Source organism: Hemitrygon akajei, chromosome 10, assembly GCF_048418815.1.
Source record: "Hemitrygon akajei chromosome 10, sHemAka1.3, whole genome shotgun sequence".
Lineage (NCBI taxonomy): Eukaryota > Metazoa > Chordata > Chondrichthyes > Myliobatiformes > Dasyatidae > Hemitrygon > Hemitrygon akajei.
Window position 1 is genome coordinate 125,875,841 of NC_133133.1, and position 16,440 is coordinate 125,892,280.

Here is a 16,440-nt window from a genome sequence, read left to right on the forward strand (position 1 = left end):
ACAACCAGGAATTTGTAACTGCTCACTCTTTCCACTTCTGATTCCTTGATGAGGACTGGTGTGTGTTGCCTTGACTTACCCTTCCTGAAGTCCACAATCAATTCCTTGGTCTTACTGGCATTGAGTGCAAGGTTATTGCTGCGACACTACTCAACCAGATGACCTACCTCACTCACACCTCCTCATAACCATCTTAAGTTCTGCCAATAGTTGTGTTGTCAGCAAATTTACAGATGGCATTTGAGCTGTGCCTAGCCTCACAGTCATGGATGTAGAAAGAGTAGAGCAGTGGGCGAAGCACACATCCTTGAGGTGTGCCGGTGTTCAGGGAGAGTGGACTAGATCAACCTCACTCCTGCACTCAGCCAATCACTATTCTGTTGAAGTGTAGACACACATTAAGAACGGCTGACACCACCTATGTACATTTTCTGGCTATTGTCTTTCAATCTCACATTTTTTCTTGCCATTTTAATGTGGAAAAAGACCACTCTCTGAATACACCAGCTGCTGCTCAAGTTCCAACACCCCAGAGACTGAGCTCCTCCAGCTGATGTCTTGTCCCAGCCTAGGGCATGGGATTCCTTCTCAACCACCCATATTCCAAACGCCTGAGCTGTGGCATAGTTTATACTGAACTGCTGAAATGTTCAAAGTGCAGACACTATACACTCCACTCTAGAGTTGTACTTAGCAAAAGCACAGAGGTTTATCTTTCCTGGTACAATTCTCAGTGGGCAGGTTTCAGTTAATCAGTTGTACCAGTTACTGAACTAACTGTGCAACGACCAACTTCTCAAAAACCAGCGCGTGAAAACTAAAAGCTAAGAAAATCTAACACCAGGAACAAACAAGCCCCCCCTCCCCAGCAAGTCTCTGAGCTCAATGCTAGATCCCAGACCCAGAGCACCCGGCGTGGACTGCCAGGCTTGGAGAGTGCTACCCAAGGGTACTAAATTCAAAGCACAAGTTGCAAGAATATCAGAACATACATTTGCCAAGTTCACAGAATGAGCAATTTGCTTGCTATCAAGTTAAAAGACGACAAAATATTAAAGTGATCATGCTATCAAGTTCAACAAACATAACAACACAGGCAAGGATGGGAACAGACAGCTTGGTACCACACTTTCTGGTACCCAATGCACAATTTTATCAGAGAGCATGTAACACAGCTAACAACATCCAATTAGAAGCACACAAAACCAAAACTGTTAAATTTGTGGAGTGAGCTTCACAGACAGCCCAGTTCAGACTGGCAAATCCATATAATAGACAATTCTGAGAACATGAGAAGTAATCAGATTATCACATTTGGAGAATTACAGCACAGTCACGGAAGGCACGACATGGGGCACCAAGATCAAAGGGCAGAATTGTGCACTGTATCAAGTGAAGGGAATGCGGAAAAGATCACGCTCACAAACTCATTGTATGGCAGTTGATAACCTAAAGCAATGAACAATACAGTCACTCATGTTCAGAGCATGCACGGAACAGCAGCCATCAACCGTCAAGTGCACAAACACCTATAATCTCTGGGAGCGAAGCCACATACCTCTTCATAAGCTATCATGATGGCAATGCTTGGTTGTTGCCAGGTAGGGTTAATACCTGACTTTCAAGAGCACTTGTGAGATGTGTTCCGGCTGGACTTGGTCCTTAAACTGGAGAGCAGTACGGAAAGATCAGGTCCTGTTTTCTCCTGGTAGGGATTAGGTTTTAGTTCCAAGTGTTTCTGTCACGTTCTGCCACCCTGCAACCTTATCCTTCAATCTCTCTGAATTATGGAGGACAGCATGTGTATAAATGTCTCTCTCTAGCAGACGTCATCATGATCATCATGACTCCAGTACTTCTACTATTTTTTAATGTTTCTTAATTGTACATATGATTTTTTTTTAAATGTTCTGTCGCTAAGCAGCAGTGAACCATCTGATTGGCCCATTGGAGTTCTCTTTGGGAACTAATTGACTTGATCAGCATTTCTGATCTGGCTATTGGTCACGATTGCACTTAATAAAAAAAATCTACACAGAACACATGGTCTGGGTCATCAGGCTCACATTGCAGAATTTTGCGGCTGTCAAGTCAAGAGAAGAAAAACTGAGAACTGTCCAGTTCAGAGAATGCACAATGCAGGTCATGAAGTTCACAGACTGCAAAATTCTGTGGCAACCGAGCTAAGGTAACATACAAATGTGGCCATCACATAGCTGAAGTGCATAATGGCTGTTCAATTAAAGTGCTCAAAGACCTCAGATGTTGAGGGAGTTTCTGCCTCTATCACCACCTCAGGCAGTGTATTCCAGACTGCAACACACCTTGGGTGGTTCTTGTCCGTCAGATAGCCTTTAACCTCTCACTTCATGGGGAGAGATGGAGGAGAATCTGGTTGGAACGGTGAACAAAATAACCACGATGGAATGACAGAGCCTAGCCGATGGCCCAAATAGCCTAATTCTGTTATTGTCTTATAGTATTATGGTCATAACCATCCGGTCTTACACGTCTGTGTTATGGGAAAAGGTTTCTCAGTGATCATCCGACAGTTATAAAATTTGACAGAAAATTGGCCCAGGCTGTTTGAATAACATTAAAGCAATACTGAAGCTCAGAAATTACTTGGCACTGAGGGTGCTCAGGTAGAGCACAGCACTGAGATCTGGTGTCAAAAGAACCCACTGCACCAAGACCATCTGCCAGAGCACAGCAATAACAATTTCAAGACAGTCCATTCAGATTATAAACTGCAATGTGGCTTCCCTGTTCAAAAATTGCAGTGACCACTGATGACATCAAGCTCAGGAAATACACAGTGCTGAAGCTATCCAGTTCACAGAAAGCAATGATTGTCAAGTTCAATGAATGTTCTGATGAATTCGACTTCAGAGGCTATTCTGCGTTCAGCTTAACAATTCAGTCTGCTCACAGTACCACGACAGTCAAAAATGCGTTGAGTACATGGCACTGACACCATACACTTTAAAAGGTGCATAATTCTTACATTATCTAATTCAGATAAATGGCACACAGGATGCCAGGTTCTGAGAGTACCTTGGACTGAAACAATCCAGTTCAGAGAACACACATGCACAAAGGCAGCAAAAGCTAAATCATAGATCACACATTGCTATCTGTCAAGAAAGAACATCAAGGCTCCATGAATTAGATATCATGCAGTTGGCCTTGCAAACACGACTACACAGACTTTCCGATTTAGAGTTCACATGGTGCTAACTTTACCTTAGTTTGTTCGGGATTTAAGGTTCATAAAGTCAGTAGTCACAGCACAGACCACAGACTCTGGTCAAAAAGAGGCCCCAAACTCCATTGGAGGTTATATTCTCCAAAACACCAATGGTTGGGGGGGGGGGGGGGGGGGCAGGTGGAGAGTAACAAAAATCTCCATCAAACCCCAGCTAAAAATCTTGTGAAATCTTTGTTTAGGTCAACTACTAAAGAGTGAATTTAGGTTTCCCTCAGAGGGCAACAAATATTTAGAATTCTATACCCAAGACAGCTATATATTCCAATTCATTAAATATCTCCAGGCTGGGAATGGTATTTGAACCATAAGGTTATGGGAATCAGGATGGAACATGCTGAGGCTGAGATATCATTAAAATCTTATTGAAAGGTGGAGCACATCCAAAGGCCAGATGGCCCACTCTTACTTCTGTATTTTGTTAACAGTGTTTCATGAAAAGCTCATGGAAGATCAAGTTAGAAACATTGAAAATCTACAGCGCAATACAGGCCCTTCGACCCACAATGCTGTGCCAAACATGTATTTACTTTAGAAATTACCTAAGGTTACCCATAGCCCTCTAATATTCCAAGCTCCATGTACCTATCCAAGAGTCTCTTAAAAGACCCTACCATATCCGCCTCCACCACCGTCGCTGGCAGCCCATTCCACACATTCACCACTCGCTGCGTAAAAAATTTACTCCTGGCATCTCCTCTGTACCTACTTCCAAGCACCTTAAAACTGTGCCCTCTCATGCTAGCCACTTCAGCCCTGGGAAAAAGCCTCTGACTATCCACACAATCAATCCCTCTCATTGTCTTGTACACCTCTATCAGGTCACCTCTCATCCTCTGCTGCTCCTAGGCGAAAAGGCCCAGTTCACTCAGCCTATTCTCATTAAGGCATGCTCCTCAAACCAGGCAACATCTTTGTAAATCTCCTCTGCACCCTTTCTATGGTTTCCACATCCTTCCTGTAGTGAGGCGACCAGAACTGAGCACAGTACTCCAAGTGGGGTCTGACCAGGGTCCTATTATGCTGTAATATTACCTCTCGGCTCTTGAATTCAATCCCACGGTTGATGACGGTCATTACACTGTATGCCTTCTCAATCACACAGTCAACCTGCGCAGCAGCTTTGAGTGTCCTGTGGACTCGGCCTCCAAGATCCCTCTGATCCTCCACACTGTCAAGAGTCTTCCCATTAATACTATATTCCGCCATCATATTTGACCTACTAAAATGAACCACCTCACATTTATCTGGGTTGAACTTCACCTGCCACTTCTCAGCCTAGTTTTGCATCCTATCAGTGTCCCGCTGTAACCTCTGACAGCCCTCCACACTATCCACAACACCCCCAACCTTTGTGTCATCAGCAAATTCACTAACCCATCCCTCTACTTCCTCATCCAGTCATTTATAAAAATGACTGTGACGTTAATTTGTTTAAACACAAAAAAAATTGCCTGTTAATTTGTTTAAACATTGTTTCATCACATATCAGGTACAAAGGTGTACTTCAGTAGACAGAAATTAAGCCCGATCTGTCAATCTAACACTCCCTCAATGATACCACCCAAATGAGGTTGAAACCTGAATGTATGCTTTACTCAGCTGTGATATCTCTGCTACAAACATTCGAAACAAATACTTCATCACAGATCCAACAATTAAATTTGGAGATTCAACCCACCTAAGGAGGAAAATCAGTCGAATCCAAACAGACACTGGTTTATGACATTAAATGTGATCTCATGTGTGCATTCTGTTTTGAGTTACTGTTGGGCAGAATACATGCAACTCATTCATCTGAAACAGACTTTAAATAGTTCAGAAATGAAAGATTAAAGAACATCCCTTGTGTGTTTGGACAAATTTAAACAGATTGCATGCAAAAGTTCAGAATACTATTTTGACAGAGACTGAATTGAATTGAACGAGCAGCAAGTTAACCATATAAGAGTTTCAGGTTATCTTTCTGATTTGTAGTTCAACAGAAGACAACGTTGTTCTGCTTCCCATGCTTCATGATAAGCAAATAAATGGAGTTGGATATGTTTAATGGGAATGAAGGAGATAAGATGTGAACCAGTATTGTCACAAGCACTCGGTCTAGCATTAAACTGGAACTTGTTAGGTGTACAAAAGCATAAGTCTCCCTTTAATTTGAATAAATGGAGACAAAAACACATGGAAGAAAATTCTACATTCAAAAGGTTAAACCTCTTAGCAACAGTATGGAGGCATCCGGTCAACGCGTTCAAGTATGATGTACATTCTGTTCTTCCCATTTTCAGAAAACAACTTCATAATTAAACATGGAACCGCACCAGTTTTATAGTTGCTGTATTAGTTTTAAATTGCAACAAGTGATTAATCCTCAGACTTAGATAAAAGTTATATCCTGCTACACATTACATCAGCAGAAAAACTGATATTCTCCACCCTGCCAAATAAATTCATATGGAAAAATTGATAAATAAAAACAGGGAAACATTGACACAAAGTTTTACAGCTTAGTATTTTACAGCAAAACAAGCATAAATACTTAAAATCACTGAAATTAGGAAGAATGTGTTTGTCCTCTTTAGTTTAGCTGGGTCAGAAGGCATAATTGGTGCATGTATGCCATTAACTGTGATCTCACCTGTGAACTATTTCGAGGTATTGTTGGTCCCTTGTTCAACAAGGGCACTCTGTACGTATAATATCTACTTGGTTATCCAATACAAAGCCCAAGATGTACAGGAGTCATTTACAGTCATTAAGAGCTGCCAACACTAAACTGCGAGATGTCCTACACTTTTAAATAAAGGGCCTGCTTTAAAGCTCAAAGTATGAAAAATTCAAAGTCCAACTTCAAACCCAAATATAATTAAAAATAGTTAACAAAAAAGGACTTGAAACTAATTAAATTCTTGCCTTCTTGCTTGAGCTGGAGATGAACTTGTGCATGCCTGATGGGGATATATTATAGAAGTCACTGTGGCTCCCCTCACTATTTCAACTTCCCTTTTCCTGCAACTAGTCCTCCCCTTATTTCACTCCCTCAGATCCCCCAAATCCAAACAGGCATTTTTCCAAGCACTATGTAGTGTACAAGATGTTTCTGACTGCAGTTTTACAACCCCAATCTTAACCATATGTTCTGTTTCCCTCGTTAAAAAGGCAGGCTGCGAGGGATTTCTGTTCATGTCAGTTCTGACTGGAGTCCTGTTTCAATCTGAAAGCTTGAAAGTACTTCCCGTAAAAGGCATGGACTAGCTGCTGTCCTTTGAATCTTCCAAGAACGACGTGCCTGTATATGTTCCAGCCAGCTCAGCTGTTCTGATGCCAGGAGGCACTTGCCTGGCACATGTGGTACAGATGTAATCCTCATTCTCTGCCATCTCGGATGAGACACCCACACAGACCTGATGGAACCATTCGTCACAGCCTCCATCGCACTGCACCCAGTCAACCTGAAGCACACAAAGACCCAAGAAACGTTACTGTGAAAGCTCGAAGTTTCTGTCACATAATCCGCAACTGGTGCTGCCAATTAACTTCAACAGGAAGCAGAGCGATTAAGGGGTAAATAATTCAGGCAGATGGTTCAAATATTCTGGACAGGATTGAGACTGATAAAAGCTACTCGCCCACAACAGATCTACAACATTTAATTCACTTGTCACTTTATTAACTGAATGCATTTTAAAAATTGATAAAATCTGATTTACAGTGTACTTTTAGTACAGAGCAGAATAGCAGCAGTCCACTACTTAAATTGGTCTCAAATAAATTAAGTGAATTGGTTGAACAAACATGACATTCATTTTATTAAACAATGAGATAAAAATTCATTTATTTGTTTTGGGTTTTAGATATTATTACAAGTCTCAATTATGTCTTTATAAGTTCAGGAAAGGTTGTGAAATGTGCTAATGTCCTCAGGCTACCTTGTGTAGTATACAGAATAGCAGGCATTCCTGAAAAATCCAACACTCTTGCATTGCCTTAAAGGCAGAAGCACAGGAAAGCACCAGGACTCAGTGAGTGGAGTGAAGTGGCACTTACTTCACAGCAGCACCCATAATTTCAGAGGACATGAAGCACCCAAAGATGGGATATTTCTGATCAAGGTGGCCACAGAAACGAGAGTTACCAATCTTGTATTTCAAAACTAAGAGACAGCTTTCTGAGCAAACCATTTCCCACTTAGTTGTTGAGAAAAATTATTAGCTGTACTTTTCTGTATGTGACAGAGAGAAAGTCTTGGTGCTGCTCATTTTGGTACAAAGCAGTGAAGAAGTTTTACAAGGTAAGGGACAGACTATTTTCTGTTTGAATATGGGACATTCCTTGTACACTGAATCACAGGATTCTCCAGGACTAAACTGGGTGTTCTTGGCAATAAGATTTCAGGCACGTCTCTACAAGGATACAAATTGTCGTCTTTGGATGCCGGCTCTTTGCAGAAGCTACAATGCAATCAGGTGTCATTTTGGGTCTGTGGCCAGTTGAGTTTTTGCAGCATTTTGTGTTCATATTCACAATTTTCTTTGATTTTATTTATTGGTATTTACTGCCATTCTCATGCAGAAATGGTGAACTGCCTTCTGCTTGGGAAGAGAGTGTCAGGATTTTGACTCTGTGACAAAGAAGGACCACTGCTACATTTCCAAGTCTGAATGGTGTATGAGTAGAAGGGACTCCTGGTGGAGAAGTAATGAAGTAGACGACAGAATAAATATACCTAAGATTAAAAAAGGCCATGAAGAACAAGTCAAACAAAATTAGCAGAAGTAGATCGGTCTAGGTTCTTAGAATGCATAAGGATATTTGGTATTCATAATGAAATAAGGTTAATTAGCAACCTTGCAGCAAGAAATTCTGCGGGAAAAATTTGATCATGTGCTTGTGCGAAGCTAGAACATTAAGCAGACTGAAAAGTGTTAAAGTGTGCAGACTGGCTGAGGTATACTAGGAAACTAAATAAAAGACACAATACCAGAGAATCCTTTAAAGGGATAAAAATTCTCAATAAATAAATTACCCAGTGACAAATAAAAACTCACTGAAAAGGAGTTAAAGAACTGATGAATCAACAGAAGCAGGCTTCAAAGTTTGCCTAAAATAGTAAAGTTGAGGACTAGAGGAAGCAAACAGAATGCAAGTAAACCAACAAGTACAAGATCAGATGTGAGTGATTCCATGCAGATAGGAGAGATTAATGAGGATATCTTTCGAGTCAGAGATAAGATAAATCATAGCGGGGAATACGGAAATGGCAGAGACACTGAACAAATATTCAGTGCTTTTCTTCACAACAGGAGACAAATAACAAATTATGGAGGACTAAAGATTGGCAAGGTATACATACTGGGAAAAATTAGATGGAATTAAAATCTGACATTCCCAGTACTCTATGGTCTAAATCCTACAGCTTTAGAATAAAAGATGAAAGGGATAAGTATTCCAGCTTTTAGAACTGGTGGGCAGCAAATTCATCCTACTATTCAAACACAGTGAAAGCATGCTACTAAAGGCCCGCATTATTAAATGGAAAAATGTTAGAAACTACAATAAGGATAGGTGGGGGGGGGAGAGAGAGACACAATATGGCCTTATTACAGGGAAAAGAAACATTGCTGCAATGAAGTATCAAAACTATCAAGGACTATTACATCTTGTCAGACACTTCCTTACAGGTCATCTGTTGACTCTCAGCATAAGGAGCTAGAGTTCCCATCTAAGGACTGTCCTGAAGTCCAAATTAATTGGCACCTGAGAAGATTTGGCTTTATCAACCAAGAACTGGGGCTGGATTGAAGAAAATAATCAGTAAATCTAGGAGCTCGTTAACCTCAAATACAGAACATTCCTGAATTGGAAGCTCCATCACATCTCTAAGAAAAACTCTATTAGGCACCAAAAGCAGAGATCCAGGAAAAAAGTCACAATTTAAAGAATAACGCTGGCAGTAAGTGACATCAGCCCTTCTTGCTGACGTGATAATGATATCTATCTAGTTTATTTCTCTTAAGACATTTTACAATGAGGTTCCTTAGCATTGTTACCAAACCACAAATATCTCAAATTTTTTACTAGTCCTCATTGGCCAAGTATGATGGATTTTGGAAGACTTCAGACATACTGCAGCCACAGTGAGATGGTGGTAGAAGGCCTGAATTTTAGTGAGACAGAACAGGTACCAATCAAGTTGGCTGCTTTGTCTTGAATGGTGTAAAGCATCTTTAGAATTGTTGGAGCTTCACGGATGCATCGCATTCCCGATTTGTGTTTCTAAATAAGGAAAAATCTTTGGGTGTCAAGAGGGGAGTCACCACAGGATAAACCGGCAGTTGATGGACTCTGAGCTGAAGGGCCTGCTTCTAAATCACATCTCCCTAAGTGCATGACTGAAACTTATTTCACATAATTTCAGAATGGGTACCAACCAATTTCCCTCAGGATCAATAAAGTATGTCTGTCTGTCTGCATGGAAGGAGGCCATTTGAACTGTTGATTCTGACCCTGTTCTATGTTAGAACAATCCAGTTGATCTACAACCCCACCCTCTCCCCATAGCCTTAAGTAGTTCCTCAGCTATCTAGCCAGTTTCCTTTGGAAAAAATAAACTCTCCCAGATCTGTATTTGTGCCTCCTTCAGTTGTGACTTCACTAAAATGTAACACTTTACATTCTCAGCATTAAATTTCATCAGCTACCTGCAGTCAGTGGCTACCTTATTAGGTACCCCAGCTTGATAATACAAATATCTAATCAGCCAATCATGTGGCAGCAACTCAATGCATAAAAGCATGCAGACACGGTCAAGAGGTTCAGTTGTTATTCAGACCAAACATCAGAATGGGCAAGAGATGTGATCTAAATGACTGACTGTGGAATGATTGTTGGTGTCAGACAGGGTGGATTGAGTATCTCAAAAAACAAGAAAAAACATCCAGTAAGTGACAGTTCTGTAGGCAAAAATGACTTGTTAACAAGGTCAAAGGAGAATGGCCAGACTGGTTCAAGCTGACTGAAAGGCAACAGTAACTCAAACACAACTTACAACAGTTGTGTGCAGAACATCTGAGTGCACAACACATTGAACCTTGAAGTGGATGGGCTACAACAGCAGAAGATCACACCGGATCCCACTCCTGTACCTATTACACTGAGTGTACGTGCAGATTCCATCAGCTCATCTACTTGTTGTCAATTATACTAGTTGATTTACCTGTTGTTTTGGAAAATTTGCCCTGGACCCCCAAGTTCTGGGGCCTGACAAAATTGCATTTAGGAAGGGAAGTAGGAATTACACCCATAATTCTGCAATTCAGAGCAGTGCAGCAGTTAATTCTGCTGTCTCACAGCTGCAGAGATTCAGGTTGGACCTGACTTCAGCAGACTTGTCTGCACGTTTTTCCTGTCGCTGGTTTGGGCTCTCCAGGTTGACCTGACTTCCACTCATGTCCTAAAGACTTGTGGGTTGATAAATTAAATGACTGCTGTTAATTGTGTAGTTGGTGGAAATCAAAGCAAAAACACTGCTGGAGGTGTGACAGGAAAAAAACAGTATGAATTTTTCATTTCAGCACAAAGGTGTGGACGACACAGCCTATTTCCTTGGGTATGATCAAGTTAAATATAATTTGCCTTTAAATTAAAAAGAATCAAACAATCCCCAATTGCCCACATGACTGCTAGTTCAGTAGATTTTAGGACTTTCCCTATCAGCAAGTTAAACTACCCAGTCAGTAATTATGTGTTTACCTATGCATTCTTCTTTGAATAAAGTGGTAACATTGCAGTTTTCCCATCTTCAACATCATCCCTGAATCTACGAATATTGTGCAATTCAATGAATCTATGAACGTTGTGACTGTAACATTGAAAGAGTGACTGTCTCCCATCTCTCTGTGGAAGGAGCAATATCTGTCTCTGCCAGGGGGAGGGGGGGAGAGGTGAGAGAGAGACACACACACACGGAGGGATGTTGAAATGTTGGAGTGAACAGTTAAGTTTTTGATGTACTGTAGACCATCATCTATCTTTGGGGGCTTTGCTGTTGCTTGCATGGTGGGTGGTGGGAATGTCAATGCATGAGTGGGGGCAGTGGGAGAGGGAGGGTTGATGCTGCTTGTGTGTGGGAGGTGACAATAGACGATAGACAATAGGTGCAGAAGTAGACCATTCGGCCCTTCAAGCCTGCACCACCATTCTGAGATCATGGCTGATCATCTGATATCAATACCCGGTTCCTGTCTTGTCCCCATATCCTTTGATTCCCCTATCCATAAGATACCTATCTAGCTCCTTCTTGAAAGCATCCAGAGAATTGGCCTCCACTGCCTTCTGAGGCAGTGTATTCCAGACCCCCACAACTCTCTGGGAGAAGTAGTTTTTCTTTAACTCTGTCCTAAATGACCTACCCCTTATTCTCAAACCATGCCCTCTGGTACTGGACTCTCCCAGCATCTGGAACATATTTCCTGCCTCTATCTTGTCCAATCCCTTAATAATCTTATATGTTCCAATCAGATCCCCTCTCAATCTCCTTAATTCCAGAGTGTACAAGCCCAGTCTCTCTAACCTCTCTGCGTAAGACAGTCCGGACATCCCAGGAATTAACCTTGTGAATCTACGCTGCACTTACTCTACAGCCAGGATATCCTTCCTTAACCCTGGAGACCAAAACTGTACACAATACTCCAGGTGTGGTCTCACCAGGGCCCTGTACAAATGCAAAAGGATTTCCTTGCTCTTGTACTCAATTCCCTTTGTAATAAAGGCCAACATTCCATTAGCCTTCTTCACTGCTTGCTACGCTTGCTCATTCACCTTCAGTGACTGATGAACAAGGACTCCTAGATCTCTTTGTATTTCTCCCTTACCTAACTCTACACCATTCAGATAATAATCTGCCTTCCTCTTACTCCCAAAGTGGATAACCTCACACTTATTCACATTAAGCGTCATCTGCCAAGTATCTGCCCATTCACCCAGCCTATCCAAGTCACCCTGAATTCTCCTAACATCCTCATCACATGTCACACTGCCACCCAGCTTAGTATCATCAGCAAACTTGTGATAGGGGACTTTGAGGTTCTTTCTTCTTTTTGTCATTCATTCTTTGGGTTTTTTTCCTTCTGTTTTGAGGATGTCTGTGGAGAGTGAGAATTTCATGTTGTACATTGTATACATTTCTCTGATATTAAATGGAACCACTGAACACAGCCACGGCCTCTGCTGTTACCACCCTTACTTCCCTTACAACCTGGCATGCATGTCACCCAGACCAGATGATTTATTCAGTTTAAGTGCAACTATCTTTCAGTATAATTTCTAGTGATATTTAGTAAATACAAATTGTAAACTACATCTTCCTCTGCTGAGACCCCAGCTGCATTCTCTCCCTGGGTAAATATCCAATACCTCAACCACACTCTGTCCTCACTGGATTTTCTCCTTGGTCTCTCATGGGCCACACTTCTCTTATAAATCTTTCCTGCTTTCATGCATACAAAATAGTCCTGGATTCCTTCTTATATTTGCCACCTTTATTTCCTTTATCTTTCCTCCCCGTCATCAGCTGGTTTTCACATGCATTTGCAACCTTCCACAAACATACACTTCATATATTACTATTAAGTGGCTTATTTATATATAATCTGAGCTTACTTTTATGAATTCCCCAGCTCTTTGGTTCAACTAAGTGTTCAGTAGATTTATTTTGTGTACTCTTACACTCTCAGGATGGTTCCCAGTACCCTTTTGTTTTACCACTGATCAACTGTATGCTATCTTCGTTTAGATGCATGCAGGTAAGTACTCCTTCACTTACATCGGAGCTGCAAAAAGACCTGAATATTGTGCAAACATTGCCACTTCTAACCTTAAAATGGAAGAAAGTAGCTGAAGATAATTCAGCCTGGCAGACTGTCCTTAAGTCCTAAGGGTGGGACAGTTGACAAAAAAACAACCATAACCACCTTAACCCATCACTATGCCAGGGTGCCTTGGATTCGTTTGCCACAAAATAGGTACTATAAAGTGAAAAGGGTTCTAAGGAGTGAAGTTTGCAGGTTTATGAGTAAATAACGAACAAATCCTTACTATATCCGTCCTTAGTACAGTAATTGTCTGCGAGCCTGCTGCAGAAGTCCAAACCCAATCCCTGCGAATTCAAGCCAGCTGCAGGCTGGAGGCCAAGACAGCCTGTCCCGGGATTGGAGGACTGTATATACGTGTGGGTGGGAGATAGTGGGGAAAGCAGGGCTTGTTTTGCTGTGTTCTGTGTTGTTCTGCTGAGCGCTGTGGGCATGTTATGTTGTCACTGGAATGTGCAACGACACTTGCTGGTTGTAACCCAACACCCCCCAAACATCCTAGGGGGCATTGGTTGTTTACACAAACGATGTACTTCACTGCACGTTTCAATGTACATGTGATAAATCAATCTGAATCTTGAAGGTAGGCCTGCCTGCAACCATTGGAATGTTTACCCCTTGATGCCACTAACCAGCTTTCCAAAGAATTCATCGATGTTCTTAATACCACAATTGTTGAACTGCCATGATGATATCACTCTCCTCTGGGGTTCAGCTCTCCAGTCTACATTTGGAGCTGAGAGACCCTGCTTAAAGCTAAACTGGACATGGGTGAGCAGATTACTAGTGACCAAGTATTACCTAAGTTAACACTGTCTATTCATTTGCTGAAAATTAGTTATATTTTGTTATTTTCCTGATTTGTTTCCCCCATGTTGCCAATATTTCAGATTTGCAAGAACAATTTGGCCAAGACAGAGGTCTAAGCTCTGGATCACAAAATGTTAGGACTATGGCCGGGATGAGTCAACAGCCATATCCTTTGCTGTACTGAGTTTTTGTTTCTTGACATCACACAGAATGAATTAAATTAGGTGTGGTCCTACACACAAGAGATTCTGGAAATCTTGAACATGCACAAAATGCTAGAGGAATTTAGCAAGTCAGGCAGCATCTATGGTGGGGAATAAAGAGTTGTCATTTCAGGCAAAGACCCTTCATCAGGACCCATGAAGGGTCTAACTCAAACATTGACTGCTTATGCCTCTCCAGATACTGCCCGACTTGCTGCATTCTTCCAGCATTTTGTGTAAATCAGCTGAAGGTTGGCTTTTGTAATGGGGGAGTCCAAATCATCCCCTCAGCTCTGATTGTGTAAGATTCAGCCTTGTCTTCAGCACTGACATTCCAGGCCATGACACTAGGGAGTGTGAGGATATTTTTACAGCTACCACCACCTCCTCTCATCTGCTGTTGAACTGTCTACCACAATTATGTCAGGACTGTAGAGTTCAGGTTGTAAAATCAACTTAGGTTTTATTTTCTGCAGAACTGAAAAGTGAGGATTTCGTTAAGGTATGTCTCTGAACCAAGTAGAGTTCCTCAGCGGACTGAGGCAAGCTAGTTATATTTAAGAATGTGATGATAATTTATTAATTTAGAGATAGAGCATGGAAGAGGCCCTTCTGACCCACTGAACAACCCACCTAATTAACTCTAGCCTAATCACAGTACAATTTACAATGACCAATTAACCTAACTGGTACATCATTGGATTGAGGGAGGAAACTGGAGCACCTGGAGGAACCCCACATGCACACAGGAAGAATGTACAAACTTTCTTACAGAGGATGCTGGAATTGAACTCTGAGCTGTAATACCATTGCCCCAGCTGGGAGTACAGTTAGACGAGAAGCTAGACTGGACTGCCAACACAGATGCCTTGTGCAGGAAGGCACAGAGTCGACTGTACTTCCTTAGAAGGTTGGCGTCATTTAATGTTTGTAGTGAGATGCTGAAGATGTTCTATAGGTCAGTTGTGGAGAGCGCCCTCTTCTTTGTGGTGGCGTGTTGGGGAGGCAGCATTAAGAAGAGGGACGCCTCACGTCTTAATAAGCTGGTAAGGAAGACGGGCTCTGTCGTGGGCAAAGTACTGGAGAGTATAACATCGGTAGCAGAGCGAAGGGCGCCGAGTAGGCTACGGTAAATTATGGAAAGCCCTGAACATCCTCTACATTGCACCATCCAGAGACAGAGAAGCAGTTTCAGCGACAGGTTGCTATCGATGCAATGCTCCTCAGACAGGATGAAGAGATCAATACTCCCCAATGCCATTCGGCTTTACAATTCAACCGCCAGGAGTAAGATATGTTAAAGTGCCGGGGTTAGGACTCAATGTATTTAAGTAAACTACTTAAGAACTTTTTAAAAGCTATTATTAATGCTTTTTGAGAGGGTGATTTTAGATGCATATCATATTTTTACTGAGTTAAGTATTGTATGTAATTAGTTTTGCTACAATAAGTGTATGGGACATTGGAAAAAATGTTGAATTTCCCCATGGGGATGAATAAAGTATCTATCTATCTATCTCTATCAGCTGCAGTGCTACCATTATGGTAACTCTTATGCAAATTAAAAATCATTTAAACTCCAAATGACTCAATTTTTCCACTTTGGATTAAAAACTAAGGAAATTTAACAAATCTTACAATTAACCTTACTGGTTCTCTCTTTAAACTATTAATCCATTCAGATACCAGGTTTACTCCATTGTGAACAATAAAGCTGTCAGTCCTAATCATCACCATTAATGCAATATGACTGCTAACCTCTTCTCCACAGGGACGCTGACAATTCAAAGCAGCACAAACTGCATTTTCATCCTCCGACTCCTCTGCTGCAGACCAATCCTCTCGAGCCGGTAAAATCAGTTTCTTTTCTTTCTTTTCTAAGATTTTCTCTGTATTCTCTTTGGACTTCTCTTTTCTCTTCTTCTCTCTGTCTTTTTCTTCTTTGCCCAATTTCTTCACTAGTTTGTTCTGTTCCTTTGTTTTCTCAGGGTTCAGCTTTAGCTTTTTCTTTTTGGGCTTGTCAAACTTTCTAAGCTCCTTTAACTTCTTGCTCTCGCCCAAGATCAGTTCAGTTTTTTCCAGTTTCCGCTTTCGCTTTTTCTCAGAAGAATCCTTGACTTTAATTCGGATGGCTTTTTCCTCTGGGCCATCATCCTGAAATAAAGCAGTAATCATCAGAAGGATCATTGAAAACATTAGCCACAAGAACCAGAAGACACAACATTTTCCCTTGCTCAAACTGGAATATTATTTAAATTCTTGAAATAGGCTTATTTTCCTCATTATTCTCAAA

General features: G+C 41.4%; 1 protein-coding gene across 1 annotated transcript in view; it reads right to left on the reverse strand.

The window, feature by feature from the left end:
* Window positions 1–5,386: 5,386 nt before the first annotated feature.
* Window positions 5,387–16,440, reverse strand: part of kdm5a (lysine demethylase 5A) — a 158,773-nt gene continuing 147,719 nt past the window's right edge. Inside the window, exons 27-28 of the mRNA XM_073058897.1 lie at window positions 15,906–16,301; window positions 5,387–6,717 (exon numbers count right to left, since the gene is read on the reverse strand). Of these exons, the coding sequence (XP_072914998.1) occupies window positions 6,517–6,717; window positions 15,906–16,301 (597 nt within the window). The 3' untranslated portion in view covers window positions 5,387–6,516. The remainder of the gene's footprint in view (window positions 6,718–15,905; window positions 16,302–16,440) is intronic.